Below are 26,307 nucleotides of genomic sequence, written 5' to 3' on the forward strand. Positions count from 1 at the left end.
TCACTGACACACACATACTCATATACTCACATACGTTCTTACACTTACAGACACACACACACACTTGCACACTCACACAGCTCTACTCCCACCCATTCACACTCATACATACTCACATACAGACATGAAAATTAAAATGGACCCGTTGGGAAGAAAGGGTTCAGCAGAAAGGTGTGGGGGACAAGAGAATATAATGACGGGCAAACATACATTATATGCACATATGAAAACTGTTAAAGGAATGCACAGAAAAATTGATGCAAATAAAACCAAAAGGCTGCTCTGGGGAACACAAGTATAAATGTTGAGAGAATATCTTCTGTCTATATGGAAACTTCACCTGTCAATAGTAAATCTTGCTGGCCTATAGCTCAGGCAGAAAGCAGGAGGTAGGACAACAAGCAGGCAGAAAGAATGCTGGGATGGACCTAGGAGTGGGGAGACTGGATGGCAAGCTGTGAAGAGGACAGACACAGGGTACTTGAGCACTTGTGGGGGTTGTTTTGTTTTGTTTCTTAAATATTTATTTATTTACCTATTATACATACAGCACTCTTGGCTGCATGTACACCTGCAGGCCCAAAGAGGGCACCAGATCACATTCTAGATGGCTGTGAGCCACCATGTGGTTGCTGGGAACTGAACTCAGGACCTCTGGAAGAGCAGTCAGTGCTCTTAACCTCTGAGCCATCTTTCTAGCCTGCACTTGAGTACTTATAAGCAGTCACGTGGTCAAATGTGGATTACTGTAAAGGGTTATTTCAAGTTATGAGCTAGTCAGAGAAAAGCCTAGCTATACGGCCTAGGTATTTGTAAATATATTTTGAGTCTCATGAGTTGTTATTCCAGAAGCTTAGGAAGGGAGGAAAAAGCACCCGCAATGTGCAAGTCTACTGAGAATTAACTACAATTTACAAAAGCTACAAGTGAGCAGTAAATTGTAGACCTCAGAAAACCTAACAATGAGCTAAGAATTAGCAAAATCATCTCCTTTTCCATATAAGAATTTGACCTTAACTCTCCAGGTTTTTTTCCTCCTAGAAACCAGACAACAGAAGTATGTCAACTATGTGGCTAGTCCCTCACCCCCTTACACACACACACACACACACACACACACACACACACACACACACACACACGGAAACTGTAGTTGAGTCTTCTCACCAGGGTGGCTCTTGTAGAAAGAATCACCTAATGCTAAATGTGGTTCTGTCCTAATAAAACCTTCCAGCAGACCAGTGTCAAATGAGGTCCCTGACGGCCTTGGGGGACTCAGTGCTGAGTTAAATCTAGAAGACCCTTTGGTGATGTTACAGCTACCTTATCTTAATGCTGTAGCTTAGACGTCAGAGACTCCATGCCATACTCTGGCTGACGTCTTAACCAGATGCTTTTGCTAGCAGGGGTTGGGGAGAGAAGGAATCCATTCTAACCTCCCAGAGATCTCGTGTATCCAGAATAGTACAAAATTCTTTCTGTGGTGGTAGTTTTGCCTGCATCAATATGAGCCATAATTCCAATATTACGAATTCTGTTTAAAAGAAGGAAAAAGCCATACATTATGAGGTGCATATTATAACCAAATTATCTATGCTGTGGAAATGTTAAAGGTGATTAGTATTCCTATAATATATGTAATTATGTACAAAGATAAATACAAAACATATTTTTGACATATTATCAGCATGTATTAAATGTACATAATAATGGGCTGCACTATGACATTTTCATATATAAATGTGATATACTTTGGTCATATTCACCAGACATCACCCTCTCTTGTTCCTGACCCACTCCTGTTGATGTATGCTACCTCATTATCATGCAAAATAGCTAAGTAATAAAGGGATAGTTATAATCTTAGGAATATCTTATATTAGTTTTTGTTACATTAAAAATTCTTAATATGGGGCTAGAGAGATAGATCAGAGGATAAGAGCCCTGCCTGCTCTTCCAAAGGTGCTGAGTTCAATTCCCAGCAACCACATGGTGGCCCACAGCCATCTATAATGTCATCTGGTGCCCTCTTCTGGCATGCAGGTAGAACACCGTATAAATAATAAACAAATCTTTTTTTAAAAGTTTAATATTAAAAAAGTCTTAATATTTAACTGAGAAAATATCTTTTGAGATACATACTAAAATTTATGTAGAAATCACAGAAATGACCTGAGTCACTAGTGAAGCCTGGCAGGACAACAGCCTATAGAAAGCCAGTGCAATGACAGTACTTACTTAGCCACAGGAGGGTTAACGATGGAGTGAAGGGATTTGACATCACTTCCTACTATGCCTAATAGGAGGAGAATTAAACTGTTAATTTTATTTTTAAAAACTTCAACTTATAAATGAAAACATACAAAATAAATGAAAGCAAATACAACATTCCAGATCAAGCAAAATAAAGCTCAATAAAATGCACTTACTTAGGATTAATTTTCCGCCAATATATAAGAAAGCTATGGTTGATGGTACAAGTTCTGGATACCTATTTCTTTTTTTTTCCCCTGAAACAGGGTTTCTCTGTGTAGCCCTGGCTGTCCTGGACTTGCTTTAGGCCAGGCTGGCCTCACAGTGATCCACCTGCCTCTGCCTCTCTGAGTGCTGGGATTACAGGCGTGTGCTACTGCGACCAGCTACTACAACCAGTTACTGCAACTTTTTTTTTTAAACACACACAACACAAACAAATTTCTAAATCAAATCCTTAAAACAAAAAAATACAGATTTACTGATTGAGCACACCTCTACTTCTAGCACTTGGGAGGCAGAGGCAGGCGGATCTCTGAGTTGGAGGCAGCCTGGTCTATAGAGGGAGTTCCAGGACAGCCAAGGCTACACAGAGAAACTTTGTCTCAAAAAAACAAAAAACCAAAGTAAACCATAACAGATTTATTTCAATCAGTTACTAATTACACCTCTACTTACAGAACTATACAATTTGTATTGATAGCAATATGATATAAGGTAACAGCAGATCCTAAATAAAAGGAAACAATTCAAACATGCAGTCACATGACCTGCATTTTCAAGTCTGTAGCGTTTGGAGTGTGATCAGCTGATAGTGAACTGCTATACAGGTTAGGACCTCCCTCCCTTTAGCAGTGCCAGGCCTGATGTCTGGATGGATGGCCTGAGAAGAGTCACTCAACAGAAGCTGGAGGATCCTAATGCTCCCAAATTGCTAGGCAGTTTTTACCGGTTGGGTCTGGCTTAGTTTTGTTGAGGCAGTATCTCACGATGAAGCCTAGGCTGACCTGACACTTGCTTTGCACACCAGGCTGGCCTCAAATTCACACAGCGTCTCCCTCCTCAGAATCATGAGGTTAAAGGCGTGTACCATTGCGCCTCATTTTTATCTCAGGTTTCCGAGGCAGAGTCTTGTATGTAATCCTGCCTGGAGTTGGACTCTCAAGCCTCCTTTCTCAGTCTCCTTAGTACTAGAATTTTAATGTGAGCCGTATGTATCTCCTACATGAAAAGTGTCCACAGTGCTCACTCCATGATAGCTTAAGTTTCAGTGATATTGAAGCAACAACAGTTTTACTTGTGAATTTAATTTCTACCTTCATGCTAGTTAAGCCAGGTAGTCTGAATTTCTAAAATAAGAACAATTTTACATTTCTAAAACCTCATTGGGCAGTCTGAATACCAAAAGACAAAGTACAAGCTACAGTTAAATTAGCAGAGGCAGAGCACAGAAGCGCACGCACATTCTAACAATGCAGCCCATGAAACCCATGTGTCCTTGTAAATCAACGGCCAATCAGTATTATTTCACGTCTTTATCTGCACATGCTGAGTATGGTAATAAGGACAAAACTGTGTTATTCCATTGAGTGCTATTGGCTCAGGTCAAACACAGGATGGCAGGCCGCGAGGCATGAAGTGGTCCGTTCCCGGGCAGTCCAGGTCCTAGCAGCCATCAACTCATCTAAACTAGTCCAGACAGTTAAGTAACCAAGCCTCTGTTTCAAAGTTAATTCCAGTAAATCGCTTTTGACAGAAGACATGCTAATATGAAAAGTAGCAATGAACTAAAAATAAGTGTTTTACAGGAGGGGCACTCCACACTAACGTCAGGAGCCAGCTGCTAACCCACGCACTGTCCCTGTGCTCAGCTCATCAGAGGCCCCGGAGAAGAGGAGCATAACTCCACTGGCACCCGTCCCGTTAGTATCCACCAAAGCACTCCCACATAATAACCTCAAGAAAACAGCCAGCAAGTTAAAATAGTTTGGGAACCTCTAAAACAGCAAGCTTCTTCAGGAAAATGAAAGTGAAAGACAAGGTGAGAGAGAGGAGAAAGCAAGAACGCACCAAAGCCGGAGGGATCTAGCATCTGTACCTGGTGAGGAGCTGTAGCTTCTCGTAAGAGGCACCTGAGTCTTTGATCTCTTTAAATTTGCTTTTATTTTACAGTAACACATGGTCTAGGAGAGACAAAAAGAAATTGACATTAATTTTACTTTAGCAGTACACACACAACATAGAAAATAGAAAATGCATGTTCTTACTGGGTACAGTGACAGTTGCCTGTAATCCCAGAAATGAGAGGCTGAGGCAGGCAGGTGTGGAGCTTGAGGCCAGCCTCCACGGTGTAACAAGAAGCTCCATCTACTCTTACAATGGAAGCACATATTCCTCAGAATGCTACTCAAGTAATTTTGAACTAGCAAAATGAATTGACAGCTAATGACCGGCCTGCGCGGCCTGGGTACAGGCTCTCCACAGCACCGTGCTGGCTCACTGCTGGAGGAGAAGCAGCCCAGACAAGCTCAGGCCCAGCAGGTGCATGGCAGAGGCATGGTGCCACTTGAGGGTTTGTATTAGCAGCACATTATGAAAATGCGAGTTTACAAAATTATATGTAGAGGTCTAGTGTTAGAAAGCTTGTAAGTAAGATGTTATTCATGAACATGAGGCAAGTGTCAAACTGCCTCAGAAATCGGCCTCCAACAGCTCTGCAGAAAGCTATGCCTCAACTATTTAATAATGATGTTGTATCTTGATATAACATCACAAAACTACTTCACAGACATTTCAACCTACAGATACGTATAAATTAGCAGGTAAGGGTGAGCATTATTACTGCCATTCCTGGAAGCGACAGAAATCGCCAGGCTCCTTCAAAACACTTGACATTGTACTACCTCATGAGAATAGCACTTCATTTTATCTGTTGCTCTTTTTTTTTAAAATGTATTTATTTATTATTATGTATACAGTACTCTGCTTGCATGTACTCCTGCAAGAAAGAAGAGGGTGCCCTATCACATTACAGATGGTTGTGAGCCACCATGTGGCTGGGAATTGAACTCAGGACCTTTGGAAGAACAGGCAGTGCTCTTAACCACTGAGCCATCTCTCCAGCCCCCCTGTTGCTCTTTTTATTGTGAAGGAAATTTTTAAGTTGCATTTCCAAATAAATTAAGGTATTTTAGTCAAACTAAATTTGGAATGATGAGCTATACTAAGCCTCTAAGAAAAAATAATTAGATCAACAAAGTCATGTTTGTAAGAATCACTTACATTAATGTGCACACTGAATACTTTCTGATTATTCAATGCAAAAATTCTCCAGTTGGTAAACATTGTGGTCCTCTAAAATATTATCTCTGAAAAAAGAAACAAACAAACAAAATTATAAAAGTAAACATAAGTCAGTAAGTCATATATAAAAAATAAAATTGTATGTTTTAGAAAGTAATTTAGAATAATTTTAGCTACCAAAATCTCAATGCATCATTCAAAAAGTAAAAATTTGTACTAAATGAAACACATAGTTCTTAAGCTTAAACTGTCCCCATCTCTTTAAAAAAGACACCTTAATTTTTTTTTTAAGATTAATTTGTTTGCTTATTTGCCTATCTGCCAGAAGAGGGCACCAGATCTCATTATAGATGGTGGTGAGCCACCATGTGGTTGCTGGGAATTGAACTCAGGACCTCTGGAAGAGCAGTCAGTGTTAGCCGCTGAGTCATCTCTCCAGTCCCCCATAACGCCTTAATTCTTAAAGAAAGAGATGGAAGTCTGAAAGTTTGGTAGATGCCATAATCCTAGCATTCAGGAAGCAGAGAGAAGTTTGTCAAATTTTAGGCCACCTGGGCTACATAGTAAAACTCTGTATGAAAAGAAAAACCAAACCAATCCCTGCCAAAAAACAAACTAACAAAGCTTCAAGACATAATTAAAGCACATTTATTGAAACTTTACAAATTAAGCAAATAAAAATATATTTTAGGTAAATATATAGAATTAAGTACAACAAAAATTCTCATGGAAATTTGGTAGTGTCTCACCGACAACAAAGACTATCTATTTGAATTTTTAAACAATAAATATGTGAAAATAACACAGGTAAAAGTTATAACAAAACCAGCTGCCTTCCTGTGACTATAGAAACAGAGGACCTTTACTTTGCTAACCCAGGAAGAGCATCTGCTTAGCATGCCAAGGCCCTCGGTTTGACTTCAGCACTACAATGAGCCCCTAAACCCACATTTACCAAGTTTTCCCTGGGCTTAAAGCACAAGATCAAAAGTGTGAGAAGAGGACACAGTATCGAACACCTTGGACATGAGAGGCAATGCTAAATCCACTATGCCGGAAGTCACGCTGTAACTACCTTCCTCCTAAACCTGCATGCTATCTCCGAAGTCAACGCATCCTGTGCTTTATTTCCGAAGTGCATCTTGAAGCTATTCCAAACGTCAATGTTCTGACCTCATCTTCCCTCTCCAGTTCCTAATGTAACAGACCCAGTGTCACCAACAGAAACAAGCTTACACACTGTCCTTGCTCAAGAGACACAGGCACAATCAGGTTAACAAATTCAATCAAGAACATGCGTGTTGGACTGAATGAAGTTTGCTCAATGGTTAAGAGTACATGCTGCTCTTGTAGAGGACATAGGTTCAGGCACAGCATAGCACCCACACTGGTAGCTCACCAATGTCTCTAAGTCTCTCTCCAGAGGATATGACACCTCTGACCTCCACAGCCACGAGCAGTAGCACTCATGTGCATATACCAACACACATACGTAGCTAAAAATTAAAATAAAAAATTTAAAAACATTTTGAATCTAAAAGGACAAATATAACTGTCAGAGTAGAAGATGGATCTAGGAAGAGAGTATGATCAAAGTTCATTGTATGCCTGTATAAATGTCACAAATAAAAATCCTATTTTTTAAAAGAATAAGCTTGATTCAATAAAACTTCCTCAATTAAATCTCAGCCCGTAACTACTCACTTACTTGCTTTTTCTTTCTTTTCTTTTCTTTTTTTTTTTTTTTTTTTTTTCTTCTCGAGAGACAGAGTTTCTCTGTATAGCCTTGGCTGTCCTGGACTCACTTTTAGACCAGGCTGGCCTTGAACTCACAGTCATCCACCTGCCTCTCCCCTCCTGAGTGCTGGGATTACAGTTGTGCACCAACACACTCAGCTCAACACACTTATTTACAGTCAGTGAAATCAAAGCTGTTAACTGATTGTGTTGGGGCTAATCTGCCACTTTTTTGAATGGAGCACTGTACGCTTAGAGGATTATTCATAGACAAACTAAGATATTTAGACTAAGATGTTTAGAAAGAAAGCAACTACTAGTTAAATATTACCACAAGTTCAAGTTTTGTTGTTGTTGTTGTTTTGTTTGCTTGGTTGGTTGGTTTTTGTTGTTGTTGTTGTTGTTTTGAGACAAGGTCTCTCTGTGTTAGCCTTGGCTGTCCTGGACTCACTTTGTAGACCAGCCTGGCCTTGAACTCACAGTGATCCGCCTGCCTCTGCCTCCGGAGTGCTGGGATTAAAGGTGTGCGCCACCACGCCCAGCAAGTTCAAGCTTTTAAATGACAATGAGAACTCTGGAAAATTAGCACCATTTATTGTGAGCTTGACAGCCTACCAATACTAAGACTTTCTGTGAAGAGCTCAATGGTGCTATTAATGATTTTTATATTTACATGAGTGGGGCCACCAAGATGGCTCAAAAGATGAAGGCACTTGCGACCAAGCTCAGCAACCTGAACTCAATCCCTGGGACATACAGGGTGGAAAGAACCAACTGCCGTAAACTGTCCTCGGACCTCCATACACAAATGTATACTGGCAGACAAAATAGATAGACAGAAAAATAGGTAAGTGTAAGACACTTACTTTAATCATGTCAATAAAGTTTAATACATAAAACAAATCATGGGACACTTAACAACAAAATCATAAAATGTACGTCAATGCAAGCAGAATTTAAGATGTTGCTGAGACTAGCCAGGCATACAGAGAAACTCTGTCTCAAAACAAACAAACAAACAAACAATAACATCACTAAGACATAATATAGGAAAGGAGAACTGACAGCACCAAGTTCAAATGACCTTAAATTAAGCTCTTAGTATTGGACTAACTGTGGGAGAGCCTGCTTTGTAGGTTCCCTCTCTCAAGAAATGCTGTTTCCAGATTGTATTCCAAATGTATTTATTATCATGCAGGGATGTCTCCTGAATAATACACTTTATTTCAAATTTATGTCATATCTAACATCTCTTAGAAAAGTACCACATATGAATTAGGTAAAATGTTTCTTACTAACATCAGTCCTTGCTATTACATTTGCTTTTTCTCTTTATACTGAATAGAAGATCTCAAGCTATCAACCTTATTTTCATTACAAAACCTATTTCCGGCACAAGTAATTTCAAAAGATTTCAAACTAGCAGGGTGGTGGTGGTGGTGGCGGCGGCGCACGCTTTTGATCCCAGCACTTAGGAGCCAGAGGCGGCCTGATCTCTGTAAGTTCAAAGTCAGCCTGGTCTACAGAGTTCCAGGACAGCCAAGGCTACACAGAGAGATCCTGTCTTTTTGTGTTCATGCGTGTCCCTGTGGATGTGTGCCATGTGTGTGGGATTGTCTGCTGTGATGGCTGGGAAGAGGAGCAAGAATCCGAGGCTCAGGTTGAAGTAACTTCTTGTACAACATCCTACTGTCATAGATGCTTTAGAAAAGAATTAAGCCACAAAGGGAAATGGGGCAGTTATGGGTAGGTGTGCCAAGGGGGACTTCACTAAAACTGTGAAATCAAAGCAAACACCTAAAGTAGGCAAAAGAGGCTACCTCATTTACGGCACCTGGAAATACACGACTGCCAATTAATTTTAGTTCTCGATTTTTTTTTTTTTAAATCACGTTTTGGGGACTTAAAGACAGCCCGGATCCAAGCATTAAGACTTCCTGTGATGAATACTTCCAATTTTTGGTAGCTTCAAACTTCTAGTTAATTAGGGAGCTTCTGTGACTACAGTAAAAAGGTAAAACTGGGGATTGGAGATATGGCCCAGCGGTTAAGGGTTTTAGGGGCTGTCCTTCCAGAGGACCCGGGTTCAATTTCCAGCACCCACTAGCACTCCCAACCATGCGCACATATTCACATAGGCAAAAAACACTCATATACGTTAAAATAAGATGACCAAAACCAATTTTCTTCCAAAGGATAAAACTGACCTTAATTAGATGTGCTGTCTTGGGAATTCCTACCCACAGCTTCAAGTCCTTTTAGCCCTAATTCGGGGAATTAAAAAAAAAAAAAAAAACCAACCTCAAGAACTCGTTTTCCGGCAGTTAGCCCAGCAGTTTTACTTTCTTTATAATAAATTTCAATTAATCGTGCATACATTAGCAACAGGAGAGAAACAAAAATATAAGTCACCCCTGATAAAGGATGAAGAAAAAAAACGTTGCAAATTTAGCAGACGTGAAGGGCCGGGGTCTGGAGACCCCGTGGCGGGCTTCTGTGCCTCACTGTCAGCCGCAGGTACGAGGTCAGCAGTGCCAGACCAGCCAGACCGCGGCCCCCACGGGGCGCTTGGTTGCGCGGTAACGACTAGCTTCTCTCCGCCTGAAAGCGAGGAGCGAGAGGCACCGGCTACTCCGAAACTTGCAGCGGCCTCGTGTTACAACGCGCCACCGCCACAACCGCCCTCACACCCGCAGGAGGTACCCACGAACCTCCCAAGTTCGTAGCTTGAGAAGGACGCTGCGCCATTTCCGGTGGTGCATCACCTAAAAGTCGCCGGCTATCAATTTCCGCTCTTCTGCCTGGGAGCGGAAAGCCGGCTCGGAACTGGTGTGTGGCATATACGCGCTCCACTCGGCCGACTTAAAGGACTTCCTTTTCCCGTTCCGGCCTACGCGAGCTAGGCTCGTGGACCAGTAAGATCCAGAAGTTAAGAGGTTTTTGGCACCCGGGAGGTCGCGGCCAGCTGCTCCGCGGCTGTCAACATGGTAAGGAGGCCGACTCAAGCGCTGGCGGCGGAGGGCGTGGGGGTTAGCGAGGTTGGGCTGTGGGGGCGTGAGGACCGTGGTAGGCGGAACTGGGTTGCTGTGTGGAGCGCGGTGTAGAGTCCGCGAACCAAAGCTTAACTTCAGTTCAGGACCGAGAACGTAAGCAAGACAGACGGAATTCACTATGGAAGCCCGGATCTAGCTAGCGTAGCCTCAGTGCCAGCCTAATGGAATAGAGTTGAGACTTGTGATAATAACTCTGTAATAAGCATCAGTCGCATCGCACCTTTTTACTGCTCAGTAGCCCTATATATAGTTTTTCCCTAAGAGTCATACACGTGTAAACGTATGAACACGGTCCTAGGTCAAAATACATTTAGCTTTTATCATATGAATGGTTAATATTGCTAGAGTCATTAAAGCTTTGGATAGTGTGAGTCTTATCTACTTTATATGCTATGTAAAAATCTTAGAATAATCTTGTCGGTACTTAGGAAAATTAAAATAACATTTCTTGAATCATTACAGCCACAAAATGAATATATTGAATTACACCGTAAACGATATGGGTATCGTTTGGATTACCATGAGAAAAAGAGAAAGAAAGAAAGTCGGGAGGCCCATGAACGTTCAAAGAAGGCCAAAAAAATGATTGGCCTGAAGGCTAAGCTCTACCATAAACAGCGCCATGCCGAGAAAATACAAATGAAAAAGACGTAAGTGGTTCTGCCTAATTCTCCTAAGCAGGTAACAAGTACTAAACACGGGCTGAGCCTCTTTACTTTCTGATAGCATTAAGATGCATGAAAAGAGAAACACCAAACAGAAGAATGACGAAAAGACGCCACAGGGAGCCGTGCCTGCCTACCTGCTGGACAGAGAGGGACAGTCCAGAGCCAAAGTGCTGTCCAACATGATTAAGCAGAAACGGAAAGAGAAGGCGGTAAGGGAAAACAGTCTTGTTTTGCTTGAAATATTTAAATGGAAATTTGAAATACTAGTTTTGTCTCCGGTTTATTAAAGGCAGTAAGTTAGTTCCACTAGTGAAGTCTTAGAACGGTTTGTAATTTTTTTAAATTTTGATGATGAGGATTTAAGAGATTTGCTTAATGTGTGTGCTTGCCTGTGCATGTGTGTTTATGGCACCCTGTGGTGTCAACAAAGGCCAGATGTCAGATCCCTTGGAACTTGAATCATTGACTGTTACAAGCTACAATGTGGGCGCTGGAAACTGAACCCAGGCTCTCTCAAGAGCGGCAAGTACTCTTTAACTAGTGAGCCTTCTCTCCAGCCCCAATTTTGTATATTTAGTTTGGTAGGAGGAAGGAGCTGGATCCAAAGAAAGCTGCAAAGTGCAAATATCGCTGGCATGTTTGCTGGGAGTAAGACAAAATAACAAAGAGGATAAAGAACAGACTTTAACTGCTCAAGACTGTGTTGTGAAGCCTTATAATAAAAAAGAGTCTCAGTTATGTGTGTGTGTGATAGCTGGGTTAGGAAATAAGCTTGCCCCCCAAGGTTGAAAGAATTTTAGAATTTAAGAAGATATAGTTCAGTTGATAATAGTATTTACCTCGCATTCCTGTAATCCCAGCACTTCGAGGGTGGAGGAGGCAGATGGATCAGAAGTTCAAGGCCATCCCTGGCTACAAAGCAAGTTTGAAGCCAACTTGGTCCACATGAGACCTTATAAAGCCATTAGAATGTCACATGCCTTTCATTTTAATAATTAAAAACAAAGCAGTGGATCTTAAAAATTCAATAGCTAATGACTTCATTTGAAAATTCCTAATGTTGTGCTATTGTGGAGAAAACCACAACTTTGTTCTTCTTGCTTTACAGGGCCAAATTGGTTGGAATGGAAAATTTTCAAAGGGATTTAACTTTAAAATTCAGCATTTTTAGCCCACCTTTTACAATTACTGTCAAACCTGCTGAAATTCTACCCCACTATAGAAAGAGTAGATATTTTTAACCAGCAATTTGTAGATTTATTTAAGAAATCCAATAAGGCCAGGCAAGGTGGGGCACGCCTTTAATACCAGCACTTGGGAGGCAGAGGCAGGCAGATCACTCTGAGTTCGAGGTCAACCTAGTCTACAATGTGAGTCCAGGATAGTCAAGGCTACACAGAGAAACTCTGTCTTAAAAAACAACAACAACAACAACAAAGAAAAAAGTAAAGAAAAGAAAGAGTTTAACTTAACCAAACCGTGATACACAGACTTAACTGGTTTTGGCTAATGATGACTTGTGAAGAGTCAGTGGACAGTGTGTTGAACTGTTAGAGGAAAGTGAATCTTCTACTTTGTATAACTAAGAACACTGACTAATTCTTACTTTCTCTGACAACATAAACTTACACTTTTAGGGAAAATGGGAAGTCCCTCTACCCAAAGTCCGGGCCCAAGGAGAAACAGAAGTATTGAAGGTTATCCGAACAGGAAAGAGAAAAAAGAAGGCGTGGAAGAGGATGGTTACTAAAGTCTGCTTTGTTGGTGACGGTTTTACAAGAAAACCACCTAAATATGAAAGGTTCATCAGGCCAATGGTAAGTCTCTATAGGAATATGGTGACTTAATGTTAGCTCCTTGTTAAGCAGGATAAAGCTTATTACAGCTTCCTGAAACTACTAAAATTGGTGTGAAAAACAGCTTTTATAGTATTGTGTGCTATTTTTGTTAATTTAAGTCATCAGTAGGAAATACCATTTTTCCATGAATGTAGGCTAAATCTTAACTTCAGAATCATAACAGAATTTTTATGACACATTGCCAGTGAATTTTTGTATTTAAACATGATACATTAGATCCTTCTTTTTTTTTTAAGATTTATTATTTTATGTATGTGAGTGCTCTGTCTTTATGTACACCTGTACGCCAAAAGGCACCAGATCTCATCATAGATGGTTGTGAGCCACCATGTGGCTTCTGGGAAATGAATTTAGGACTTCTGGAAAAGCAGACGGTGCTCTTAACTGCTGAACCATCTCTCCAGCCCTGACTTTTCATTTTTTATACCTGTATTTTCCTTATTCAATAAGTGAGCTGCTATATGCCTGAAGAGCAGCCCTCAAACACAGACCTTCGAAACCAATCCATTAGACAAAGGAACATTTGTCTATATTTGGTCTTAGCCAAAAGACCAAAAACATGGGACTGTTCAGCTGAAATTTAGTGAAATAATGTTTTTCCTGCTTTTGAGTACATCCTATATGCAACTACTTTGTCTTTATAAGGGACTATGAAAGTAACTTAATTTCTGTTGATAGCAATAATATTATTTTCAACAAACTTCTCCCACCCACTCACCCAAAATTTCTACTCCTGCTTTGAAAATAATGGAACTGAAATTTTTTTCAGGATCCATTCACAAAGATTTAGTATACAACCGTAAGTCTAGCCTGCTTCAAAAACATGAATGCTGGTGCTGTTGATAAGGCTCAATCTTAATGCTGTGGACTAAAATGCTGCCTGCGGCCACTAACAGCCGTGCTGTCACTTGAACAGTGCAGTTTTCATCCTCCCAGTTCAGTTTCTGACCAGGGACTATCTAGCCATCTGCTCCTCTCCAGAATGTCTATTCACTCTTGGACTGTATCATGACTCCCTGATTTTGATTTTGTAGTCATGGTCTTTGTAGTACATTTGGTAGCATTTTTTTAGGGGAGAAAAGTTCGTAGAATTAGCCCAATACTTAATTGCAGTTATTATTCTTCCATCCCCACACAGGTAAGAATACGGCAAGAATGCCTAGTGTTCCGCCATTCGGGTGCCTGGGTGACGTCTCTGTAACAAAGACCTCTAAGTAGTCTCCGGTTTGAACCATATTACTACGTAAAGAAAGCTAACAGCTTCAGTCCCCTTTTCTTGCCTATCTTTCAAAGTGGCTGAATTACTTGGAATCCTGAAATTGGAACTTAAAGGTTTGATTCCATTACCATATGATTTAAACTGTAAACAAAACTCAAGCCTGCAGACCCTTGTGAGGTGGAAGGCTTGAATAAGATTGCCATGTGTAAGTGAGCTTGTGAACTATGGTGTAGCATCTGCCATGTAGTAAGCTTCAATAAGTGTGATAACTAGAAAAAGGATTCTACAAGTACTGACAGGGCATTCTTTTGTGGGAAAACCATTTTTGGAATCTGTATCCTTATTCCTATGCACTGAGCTTTTTAACCTGTAGGAATGTTAGCGTTTTTATCTGACACTCTTAAGACACTACTCACCCCCTAGCTGAGATGATTAGGAACGGTGGATTCTGAGGCCCTATTGACCGTTGGGACTCGTTCCTGTGTTTGACTTACTAGGGTCTGCGTTTCAAAAAAGCCCACGTCACGCATCCTGAGCTGAAAGCTACCTTTTGCCTGCCAATACTAGGTGTAAAAAAGAATCCATCATCCCCATTATATACAACTCTGGGTGTAATCACCAAAGGTACAGTTATTGAAGTGAATGTGAGCGAGTTGGGCCTTGTGACACAAGGAGGCAAGGTTATCTGGGGTAAGTAAAAATTTAAATATGGGTTATTATCCTGTAGACCCAATGAAAACACTTTTCTGAGTATTAAACATACATAACAAGTTTCTTTCTAATGTAGAAGAGCTAAGTAAGTTAGACGGTTGGAGAGAAGAGGAAAGAAAAAAATTCTTTTATTGATTTAGTTTCTACTTCCCAGATTATCCTTAAACTTTATTTATTTATTTATTTATTTATTTATTTATTTTTGAGAAGGAAGATACTGTTTTTAAAAGGTCATTAAGTTCTTTTGAAACTCATTAAAAGAAAAGTCATCTTGGGAAAATAGACATTAATATATTAATAAATGAACCTAGCTGACATTTTTGTGAACACTGTTTACATAAACTTAGAGTACAACTTGATCTTGAATTAGCTTATCTTCTGCTTGTTTCTTTATATGAATGTGGTAATTAAAAATACTTGAAGACAAAAAGTTTTATTCTTTAAAATTACTTTTGTTAAAATCTTTGTTTTTCTTCTTTGCGTTTGGTTTTCCTTAGGAAAGTATGCCCAAGTTACCAACAATCCTGAAAATGATGGGTGCATCAATGCGGTCTTGCTGGTCTAGCAGTGACTTCATACAAGCCACTCCAATCACTACCACAGACTCCACACCGTTGGAAAAATACCATCGCTGTGATCTTTCTGAACCACCAAGCTGCCTTACCCCCATGTGCAGTCATCAAGAAGTATTTATTAAATTGTAAAGAAAAATAAAAAGTGCCCCGTTTTACAGTTGGGTCTTTAATTTGGGGCCTAAGGGCTTACGTGTTAATTAACATTTAGTGCCTGAATAACAAGCATACATGCAAGTATATATGTACTAAAGACTGGGCACACAGCAACGCAAGCCTGTCATTACTGAAGTCACCAGTGTAGATATATAAAGGTCAATGAAAATGGAATTATTGGGTGGGCTAGGAAACTTTCCACCTCATTAGTATTAATCCTTAAAAAAAAAAAAAGCTAGTATTTCATAAAATACTAAAGATATAATTAAAGGTAAATTAGACTGAAAAATCACAACTCACTTTTTCACTTTAATACTTTATGCAATTCAGTGAACTCAAGTATATCATTTTTTAAATTCTAAATATAAGGAGTGCATTTATATTGCCACAAAGATGTTAAAATTTGGTTTAGATAGTTCTAGATTATATATCAATGCCCTGAGATGTGGCAGTCAATTAGATTAAAAGGTCATTTGGGGCTATAGCTTAATCCACACTCTTTTGTGATATATGAATCATGTGATCATAATGACTTTGAGCTTTAGAAAGTATATATTACATTAATCTATAATCACCACATTGCTTTAAATTGTTTATTTTTTTTTTAAGTCTGCCTTCATAATACAGCCAGTGTGACTAGTTGTGCCTTTAACAAGATCATTCAATGTCTAACACAGTATCTATGCACATCTAAGTGAATGAAATTGGGAGGGGGGTTTATAAAACAGACTAGAAAACAATCACAAAATATAGGTTTAATTACTACTTCATTAAGGGGGGGAAAACCTAGCAAGGAAACAAACCATAAGTTCTCCAGTAAGACTTGGTACTCTGATTAATATAACGTTTTAATATAACATTTCTTTTAGTAAGTTTTATAACATATATAGATAGTAAGGGGAAAGGAAGGCTAGTTCCTCGGAAAATGACCCTTCAGGACAGACAAAATCGCTTCAGGACCCTTCCTACACTTAGATTTTACCATTTTCCACCAATAAAAATGGGTAATGTGTACTCACTTGTCTAAGTTACATAGGGTAAGAGGAAGATTGACTTCAGGTAATCAGTGGGTATTGCTAAAGTACGTTTGCTTATTTTTTTAGAATAAAAATAGCAAACAATCTCGTACAAAACAGCATGACAGGAAGTATGAAAGATGCATGTCTGTAACAGACCACACCCAAAACACCGGATTGCTAGTGGACATAAAAGGCAGAGGCTGCTTTCTAAAATACAGTTACATATGAGTAGTGTTACTATAAATTCTTTATTTACATGGAAATCTGTTTCAGTTTGCTGGTGTGACCACACCTTAGAAGGTAATTCCAAAGGAAGACAACCTTGGAGCAGATGGTTAGTTGTAAAGGGCTTGAAGGTATACTGTTCAAAACTCACAACCATTAGGTAATGCTGTGGTCACCTGTTAAAAGGAGACCACTGATGACTAGATGTCCTCTTACTCCCTGCAATCCAATGGAAACATGAAAGTAGAATGTGGACACATGTAGAAGACTTACATTCTAAGTCATGCCATTAGATTTTACTTAAAAATCATAATAGAATCTCTCATCCTTAAAAGTTGTAAAAGAGCTTTACAACAAATTAATTTCTATGGTCTACTGGTAGTTTAAGTTTGAAAGTAGAATTAAAATGTTGCTAATACTCATCTGCTCTATGTTACATAAGGAAATATATATGTATATACACCAAAAGGGGACTGCCCTCTCCACATATAAAGAGGAAGTACCAGTTCACAGGAGACTAGAATGTGACTGAACATTCAGTAGCTGCTTGAAGACACAGCAGTCTTCCTAATGCCTTATAAAAACTAAGTTAATTTAGATTCCCTACTGAACAAAAATTTTATAAATTTTACATAACCAACATGTTTCTGAATATGGACGTTTTCCCTATGACCTAGCTTTTCACTCTGTTCTCTAAACTTTAACTTCTGTCACAGACAGTAAGTAACAAGTTTTGTTGTGTGCTGAACAAAAAGTTTCAAGATTGCTTTGAATTCTGTTTATATCAAACAAGCCTGGTTAAGTATACCCCAGTGTGATAGGTGAGTATTTTTCTTTAACTCAAGAGACATTCACACATTGAGCTGCCAGTGAGTGTAATCTCTTAAAATCACTCATTTAAAAGAAACAATACCAAAAAAAACCCTCAAAAAATTTAAATTATTAAAAATGAAAATTAGATTTTAAGTTTCTGAATCTTAAACTCTTCAGTTACTATGTCCGGTTGAGGTATTAACAAAAGTTTCTTTAGATGTGTAAAAGAGCATCAGCATTTGGCAAATTCACTAGAGTTAACTTAGCATTTACTGAGAAGAATGGCCAAAGTATAATCTTCACTTAAAATGAAATCATCTAACAACGTCTAACCAAAAAATCAAACAACAGGTAAGTGCATGTATTCTAACATCATAAAAGAGTTTGTTATTTGGTCTGCTTAAAGAGTGTAATTGAGTTAGACTTTTCTAAAATACCAGCATCCCAATATGTAACATAAAACATCACCAGATCACCTGACTGAACTGAGCATAAACTCTGAGCCTCCCAAAAAGTTTTTTTCTCTAAGATATCAAATGCTCTTGCAATAAAGTACACATACAGAGTAGCCTGCAATCAATACTCAGAATACATCTAAAGTATACAAGACCCACAGAGACAACAGAATCAGATAGAAATTAGGCATTTACACATCTCACAGGGCAGCTTTACTCCTGCCATCTAGGTCTAAAGACAGTGGGTGGGGTACAGGTCTGAACCTATCCAAAGTGGACACAAGGGTACATCTGGCAAGCTAGATGGGGGTCTTTGGACAAGAGCCACAGTGAATAACTAAGGCTTAGGTAGGGGTGCATATGTGTGCAGTATCTGTGATCAGGAGCACAGTCCAAATTAAACTACGTGCTAAATGCAATTACTTGAGGACTTTAGCAGATTAAAGATAAAAGTGTACTTTTCAGTACCTGCAAATTTACAGAGAAAAAAATTATAGCAAACTAATACTTCAGGTGGAATTCTACAGTATGTACCCACGCAACAATTACATCTCTAACAGTACTGTTAACACCAGAAGATACGAAGTCTAGACTGTGTGTGTACTTCACAGATGTTGAAGAAACTGCATCTACAACTAATAAGTAAAAACCAAAACAGTCATTTCATAAACCACTGACCATAAACTATTTTTTGCCCTCTCACTTGAGATTATAGTTAACTGACACATTTTGTTTACATATGCCTACACTTTAAAAAAATGGAGATTGATTTTGATACTAAGATAAGTTTGAGAACCCTTGCCAAGTTTTATCATTAAACACTTAGTATAAAAGATTTCTATGTTCAAAATGTGCTAGTTTTTTAAATTTGTATTTTTAAAATATCAATGGTTAGATGTTCCACCTGCTGAAGAAAAATGTATGACTTGGATTCCCAAAATTGACACATGGTTCATAAAATAAAAGTTACTTACAGAAAATAGCCTGAAAAATTAAAAAGAATGGTGAATGAAGGAAAGATAAACGGTCCTGAAGGAAAGAGAAAGCCTGCATCTGTAAATAAGTTCAAATTGAGATGTTAGAATCTGTCCTGTGCCCCATGCTCTTTATTAATTACCATGGTTTAAAAACAACTATGATACAAAGAAGATTTATCATCTGCATTTCTTCCCTCAGGTCAGCTTAGCTTTCTTCTTGCCAGGTCCTTTATGCCCTTTGGCCTTTCTTCTCAGATTTCGCCTGTCTACTACAGGCACTTCCACTTCGATCTCCTCGGAGCTGCTATCCACAGCTTTCTCTGCTGACTGTGTAAACTGGTCCAGCTGCTCAGAAGATGCTTCAGATTGCTCCTCTGACTGGTTCTTCTGTCCTGCATTCTGTGGAAATGGCACATCTTCAAGTTCTACCTCTATCAGAGAACTCTGAGCAGCAGATGGCTCCTGGGCCTCAGATGCCCCTTCCTCACCTTGATCTTCCAATGAGGAAGCTGTGTTGGGTGATAAATTCTCAGAGACTGGTTCCTCAGGAAATTCTGCTGCTACAGAATTTGGGAAATCATTGTCAGGCTTTTCTTCATTTGATATAGTGGCAACACTGTCTGAGCTCCCTAAATGTGTTTTCTTTTTTGAAACTAGAGACAGCTTTTCTGCAGTATGTCCTTTATCATCAGATGAGGCTTGATCTGTCAACATTTCTGAGTCAGTAACAGATGAAGTCTAGAAAAAAAAACATACAAAAACAAAGCTTGGAGAAGAGTTTCACAATACAGTTCTAAAGTGAGTCCCAGAACTACTGCATAAAGAACTCAGTACTCATTATTTCTGTTAAGCATGAGTACATATTCTAGGCCAAATTCAGTTTCTTCAAAATTATCTCATGGCAAGTTTAATACAACAAACTCTTAGAAGAAATCATTTTGCCTCAAAGAATATCCCAGACACGTTAAGCTTCGGCTCCTTACCAAGCCATCAGCTGCCTCTCAGTTTTGGTGCTGCTGGAGCCAGACCAAAGAATCTCTTGGGACAACGCCGTGCTACCCTCACTAAGTCTGACTGGTTTCTTTAGACAGTAGCATTAAGGGCAATGGGAGTTTTATTTATTCACCAACCAAGCAAGACACTTAGACAGTATCACAACACCTGTCTTTTAGCCATAAATTGAAATATTCCAAACTAACCAAGTTAATTTAAATATCCTACCAAGCTTTCTTTAGCCTATCTCCTGAACATAAAACATTTTGCTACCAGAACAGTAGCTCATTTTGTTACTATAAAGTAGACATGATGTGGGGTGAGGGCAGACTTGAACCCTGAAAGACAAATAAAAATTTATGTGTAAAATCTTCTTAAAGGACTACACACTAAGGTGGAGAAGATTTTGAATCCTCTTATGCTCTACATAACTGCACCTATACTGGCAAACTTTCCCTATGAAAGGTACGGTAGTCTCTGCCTTACCTTGTCTGGTGTAGCCTCAGGAGCTCTGGAAGACTCTGCTACAGGTGGAACCAGAGTCACCGCAGTCTCTCCACTGGAGTTGAGAGGCGGGACTTTTAGCTCTTCCTCCACACCTTCACTGGGGGAGTCCTCCTCCTCAGTTGTAAGCGAGGCCTTAATGGTGTCATCCACTACCTCCCCATTCACAGGCTCCAATGCAGAGTCCTGCCCCAAAAGGAAAAGCCAGGATTTGAATACAAGCTGATTGTTCAAGATAGGTTCACTCTCACTCCCTACTTGTCATCCACCAAGATTCACAACTGGAAGAGGAGGGACTCAGTAGGTAGCGTCAGCAAAGTAAAGACTCCCCAAGGACCGCACAAGCCTACTGTCTCAGGTGACAGGGAAAGGTCAGGATACTCAGGGGTTACACAATGTGGGACTAAGATTTAGGGAAAAGATCCTGCTTCTGCTGTCTATTCCTTCTTAAAGGAGATATAGAAGATGAACTTTTCAGTAAAGAGGCAACAGAGCAAGTTGAATCTCGATACCAGCCCTATGAAACACTGCCAGTCGCTCAACACCTGGGAAGTCGGGGATTATACTTCGTACCTTACCATATAAGAAGAGCGCCAGACCTGTGAAAATCTAGGCCTACTTGCTTCTTGCTGGGAAAACAAAAGCCCCAGTCTCAGCTGGCTCAGTCAGTCAACCCAGAGTGATCAGTTATTAAAGTACAGAAATTTGATCTGATGGCACAAACTTTCCATTTCTAAGCTTTTCTCCCAATGTTTTATCAATTCACAATCTACTTAATGTTGGATGTTTCCAATTCCTAATAATAGGCTAATAACCAGAAGGTATACTATTACCATTTTAAGAAATTAACATAGGGCCAGGCATGGTGGCACACGCCTTTAATCCCAGCACTTGGGAGGCAGAGGCAGGCAGATCGCTATGAGTTCGAGGCCACCCTGGTCTACAAAGTGAGTCCAGGACAGCCAAGGAAGACTACACAGAGAAACCCTGTCTCAAAAAACAAAACAAAACAAACAAAAACAAAAAAAGAGAAATTAATGCACATGACTGTTCAAAAATACATCCAGTACTAGACTCCTAAAAGTATATAAAAGAAAACGTTTCAGGCTGCAGTGGCGCACACCTTTAACACCAACATTAGGAAGGGAGAAGCAGGCAGATCTCTGAGTTCAAGGCCAGCCTCGTTCCAAGAAAGCCAGAGCTCTGTGGAGAAATCATCTCAAAAACAAACAGCCAGGCGGTGGTGGCACACACCTTTAATCCTAGCACTCAGGAGGCAGAGGCAGGTGGGTCCCTGTGAGTTCGAGGCCAGCCTGGTCTACAGACAAGTCCAGGACAGCCAAGGCTACACAGAGAAACCCTGTCTAGAAAAACCAAACAAACAAACCCCCAAAAATTTCCAAAAGAAGTATTTGAATTAGACCTAATTTTTCTAAAATTAAAGTTTTTGAGGGTAAGCTTGGTGGTATGCCATAATCCTAGTACCTGGAAGTCTAAGGCAGGAGGATTCCAAGTTTGAGGACAGTCTAACTAAGTTTTTTGTTTTTGTTTTTGAAAGATGTAGCTATTATTTAAACAATGTTCTGCCTGTATGTACACCTGTGCACCACAAGAGGGCACCAGATCTCATTATAGATAGTTGTAGTTGCTGGGACTTGAGCTCACCATCTCTGGAAGAGCAGGTGGTGGTCTTAACCTCTGAGCCATCTCTCCAGACCCAGTCTAAGTTTAATGGCAATTCTAAGGTTAGCCTGGATTACAGAAAAAGAGATTTTTGCCTCACAAATGAAGTGAAATAAAGAGAGGAAGTCAGGTGCCACCACGTCCTTAATCCCAGCAAGTGATCCCTGTGAGTTCAAGGCCAGCCTGATCTACAAAGTGAGTCTAGGATAGCCAAAGACGCACAGGAAAACCCTGCTGAAAAAAATCCAAAAAGAAAGAATATATATATATTCCTGTTTGTACTGTCTGGTTTTGTGTCAACTTGCCACAAATTAGAGTCATGAGAGAAAATATCCTGAGCTGAGGAAATGCCTCCAAGAGATCTAGCTATAAAGCATTTTCTCAATTAGTGAACATAGGAAATGTCCCAGCCCATGGTGGGTGGTGCCATCCCTGGGTGGTCCTGGGGTCTATTGGAAAGCAGGCTAAGCAAGCCATGTGAAGCAAGCCAGTAAGCAACACCCTCCATGGCCTCTGAATCAGCTCCTGCCTCCAGGTTCCAGCCTTGCTAGCGCCCAGAGATGAACTAGGATCTAGAAATGTTAAGTCAATTAAGCGCTTTCCTCCCAAACTGCTTTCTGGGCATGGGGTTTTTGCAGCAATAGAAACCCTAAGACATTACTATTATACTAAGTGGTGTACAGAGGCACAAAAGAGGCAATGAACCAAAGATCAAAAGGGAAAATATTGAGTTTCCCAGAATGTACACATTAAGGAGAAAAAAGCGTATGTCAAACATATACAGTCACGTGGACACATATACACAGCCAGGAAACTAAAGAACCTTGAGAAGGGTAAAGCAGTCTGTCGCCTCAGGTAAGAGAAGCCACTGGAGTTACAAGGGTTCTGTAATGACGTATGTTCAATATCTTGCTAGATGAGACAGGTTACATGGTATGGACTATCTCACAATATACTACAGTATATTATAGTTTAAGAGAGAAAAACTACAAATGTTTATTTTTCCCCATCAAAAGAATATGCTTTTATTTTCCCCAGTTTCATAAAAGAAAAAAAAAGGCATTTGAAAACACAACTTTCATAAAGTAGAGGGAACAAAAGCTGCACTGCACTGACTTAAGAAAGTTGGGAGGAGGTCTGGAGAAATGCTCAGTGTGAAGGGCCCTGGCTGCTCTTCCCGAGGACCCAGATTCAATTAGCAGCACCCACATGACAACTTACAATTGTCTAGCTCCAGATGCAGGGAATCCCATGCCTTCTGTTTTGTTTTGTTTTTGAGACAAGGTCTCTCTATTATATAGCCCTGGCTGTCCTAAAACTCACTCTGTAGACCAGACTAGCCTGAAACTCACTGAGATGTCTCCCAACTGCTGGAATTAAAGGTGTGCACCATCATGCCCGGCACCTCTTCTGACCTTCCTCAGTAGTAGGCACATACGTGTAGACAGGCATACACGGAGGGAAGACACATGTACAGATTAAACAGTAACAGACTTATACTGTACACACTAGGAGAACAGGTAGAAGACTAAGCAACTCAGGTGCATATGAAACCAGAAATGTATAAAGTAGAAATAACTGAAGATATCAAGAAGGAAGGACAAATGAGTAAAGAAGAGAAAAAGGAAGACAGGCTAATACACATGTAAAGAGGTCAAATCGCAAGCCTGATTGATACTTTTACTCAGCTACAGAGGATTTATCTATTCGGTTTGGGTGTTGTTTTTGTTTTGTAACTAGCTATCTTTCCAGAAAATCAGTTCTAGTTAAAAAAACAAAAACAAAACAAAAATCCAAATCAAATAACTAATTTTTTTTTAATATTTATGTATTATTTATACGGTATTCTGTCTTAATGTGTGTCTGCAGGCCAGAAGAAGACAGCAGATCTTATTATAGATGGCTGTGAGCCACCATGTGGTTGCTAGGAATTGAACTCAGGACCTTTCAAAGAGGAGCCAGTGCTCATAACCTGAGCCATCTCTCCAGCCCTGCCCCCCCCCACCAAATAACTAATTTCTACTCTTCTTTTTATTATTAATTTATTCGTATTACATCTCAATTGTTAGCCCTTCCCCTGTTTCCTCCCATTCTTCCCTCCCTCCCACTTCCCCCTTCTCCCCTCCCCTATGTCTGTTCTCCACCATTGAATGGAGAGTGAGATCTGACTCTCACACGAACTCTGGTGCCCCTTTTCTGACCACGTCCCCTGGATGGGGCGGCCTGACGGCACTCAGAGGAGGGATAGCAAGTTACCAAGAAGAGACTCGATATCCTAAGAGCATATATAGGGAGGGGGAGGGAGGTCTCCCTAATTTCTACTCTTCTAACAACTCTAAATAGGTTAACAGCTGTGTACTTGCTAAATGTATTTAACTCCACCTATGAGTCTGTATTCAGCGTGCACTGAGGGGTCTTGCTATCTCCCTAACTATGTATATCCCAGCCAATGTATACATTTTAACCACCAATACAATTTCTGAACTATGGACTCGTTTCTCTGGTTAAGGACACTTTCTTCTATCTAATGAGGGACTTCCTACTTTGTCACCATCTTGCTTCTCCAGGCGTGGCTGAGTCTCCGGTGCAGGCTGTGCATCTTTAACACTGCTTTCATCTCCAAATCCCATCACTCTCTGCTCGGGTTCCTCTTCCAGGAATTCTTCTGAGCTCTCTGATGTGCGTGCAGTATACTCAACTCTAGAAAACAAACCAGTACCATTCTTGCTTTTTCTTATTATGGATCAATATAAATTTCAAGGATTCCTTTTAGGCCAGTACAGGTGGTGAAGTCAGGAACTCTGGTACAGTTAGGTAAGCCTGTACAATTCTAGTCCTTTTTATTTTGAAAAGGTCTTGCTAAAATTACCCAGCTTTGGTTGGGACTCACAATCCTCCTGCCTCAGCATCCTAGAATTCCTCCTTAACAAAGTAACATTTTTTTATTTTAGAATCAGTAAATGTTATTCCATCAACTTTAGATCCTATAGTTAAAAAACTAATCTTTTCATCCAGATGTATTTGTTCTTTCCCTTGCCAGTTTCGTTAAATTAAAAACATCACCACCGTCTCTATTTAAACTAGACTTCTCATCTTCTCTACTGAAATGAGCACATACCTCAGCTTTCTTCAAATACTGTTAGTGCAGAATCATGGGTAGGCACTATCTACCATCATAGGCACGGACTACTTGACATATGCTCAAAGAGCGTGACATCATAGTCTGCAGACAACTGCTCAGCCATGCTCACCGCCACTCTATTCACAACAGCTAGGAAACGGAAACAACCTAAGTATCCTTCAATGACGAATGGATAGTGAAAACGTGGTCAATCTGTACCATGGATTTCTATTCAGCTATAACGAAAAACGGAAAACTTAAGTGAGTGGATGGAACTAGAGTATACACACTACGGCTTCAAAGAGAAAGGCCCCATGGCCCCTTTTTTGAGTTCGTAGCGCCTGGGACTGTTTGGAAAATGTTAGGAGGTGTGCCACTGGGGTGGGGCCTGAAGTCTCAAAAGACTCCCAGTACGTTCTCTGTGTCCTGTGTGTGAGCTGTCCGCTGCTGCTCCAGAGCCATGCTCTCCTGCCTCCTGCCACACTCTGCCTTATGGTGATGGACTCCTAGTCTCCAGAACTTTGACCCTCAAAAGAACCTTCTGATAAGCTGATTTCACCATGGTCTTTTATCACATCAAAAGAACTAAGAAGTTGGTACCAGGGCATGGGTTATTGCTATGGCAGACATGACCACCCAGTTTGGTTTTGGAGTTTTTTGTTGCTGTTGTTGGTTTTTTGTTTTGTTTTGAAAGGACTATGGAAGACTACTTTGGGACTGGACTAGGACGGTGGCTGAACGCTGTAAGCAGAACCTAACAGGCCATCCTACTAAGCCGGAGCCTAGAAGACAGTGGTGCTGAGAACGCTGTGGACTGTGGAGACCCAACTCAAGAAGCTTCAGGGGGGACGAATATTAGCAACCTGGCTAGATAGCAATCTTGGGATACTTTGGCAAAAAATGCAGCTGCTTCCTGTCTATCCTAAGAACTTGTCTAAAACCAAACTGAAAAGTAGTGCAACAATTTCTTCAGCAGAGGCGATTTC

General features: G+C 40.2%; 3 protein-coding genes across 8 annotated transcripts in view; 1 reads left to right on the forward strand and 2 right to left on the reverse strand.

Annotated features, from left to right (window-relative positions):
- GFM2 (GTP dependent ribosome recycling factor mitochondrial 2) overlaps positions 1 to 10,054 on the reverse strand; it is a 38,385-nt gene extending 28,331 nt beyond the window's left edge. The window contains exons 1-6 of one of the 3 annotated variants that reach the window (XM_084802712.1): positions 10,005 to 10,054; positions 9,501 to 9,557; positions 5,536 to 5,621; positions 4,352 to 4,436; positions 2,239 to 2,296; positions 1,437 to 1,534 (exon numbers count right to left, since the gene is read on the reverse strand). In XM_084802712.1, coding sequence (XP_084658838.1) covers positions 1,437 to 1,534; positions 2,239 to 2,296; positions 4,352 to 4,436; positions 5,536 to 5,598 — 304 coding nt within the window. In that variant the 5' untranslated portion in view covers positions 5,599 to 5,621; positions 9,501 to 9,557; positions 10,005 to 10,054. Of the gene's footprint in view, positions 1 to 1,323; positions 1,535 to 2,238; positions 2,297 to 4,351; positions 4,437 to 5,535; positions 5,622 to 9,500 lie in introns of those variants that run through there. The other 2 variants (XM_084802711.1, XM_084802713.1) reach the window with 2 other exon arrangements.
- Positions 10,055 to 10,132: 78 nt separating this feature from the next.
- On the forward strand, positions 10,133 to 15,535 carry NSA2 (NSA2 ribosome biogenesis factor). The gene is made up of 6 exons (XM_084802732.1): positions 10,133 to 10,280; positions 10,809 to 10,996; positions 11,073 to 11,223; positions 12,652 to 12,831; positions 14,590 to 14,782; positions 15,301 to 15,535. Exons 1-6 carry the CDS (start codon positions 10,278 to 10,280, stop codon positions 15,366 to 15,368), a joined length of 783 nt encoding a protein of 260 aa, XP_084658858.1. The 5' UTR covers positions 10,133 to 10,277; the 3' UTR covers positions 15,369 to 15,535.
- A 3,594-nt stretch (positions 15,536 to 19,129) lies between these two features.
- Positions 19,130 to 26,307, reverse strand: part of FAM169A (family with sequence similarity 169 member A) — a 57,776-nt gene continuing 50,598 nt past the window's right edge. For all 4 annotated transcript variants that reach the window (XM_084802718.1, XM_084802717.1, XM_084802716.1 and 1 more), the window contains 3 exons: positions 24,744 to 24,900; positions 20,500 to 20,703; positions 19,130 to 19,758 (listed from right to left, as the gene is read on the reverse strand). In XM_084802718.1, coding sequence (XP_084658844.1) covers positions 19,216 to 19,758; positions 20,500 to 20,703; positions 24,744 to 24,900 — 904 coding nt within the window. In that variant the 3' untranslated portion in view covers positions 19,130 to 19,215. The remainder of the gene's footprint in view (positions 19,759 to 20,499; positions 20,704 to 24,743; positions 24,901 to 26,307) is intronic.

This window comes from Acomys minous (assembly GCF_964271855.1).
Source record: "Acomys minous genome assembly, chromosome: 11".
In the NCBI taxonomy this organism is placed as follows: Eukaryota; Metazoa; Chordata; class Mammalia; order Rodentia; family Muridae; genus Acomys; species Acomys minous.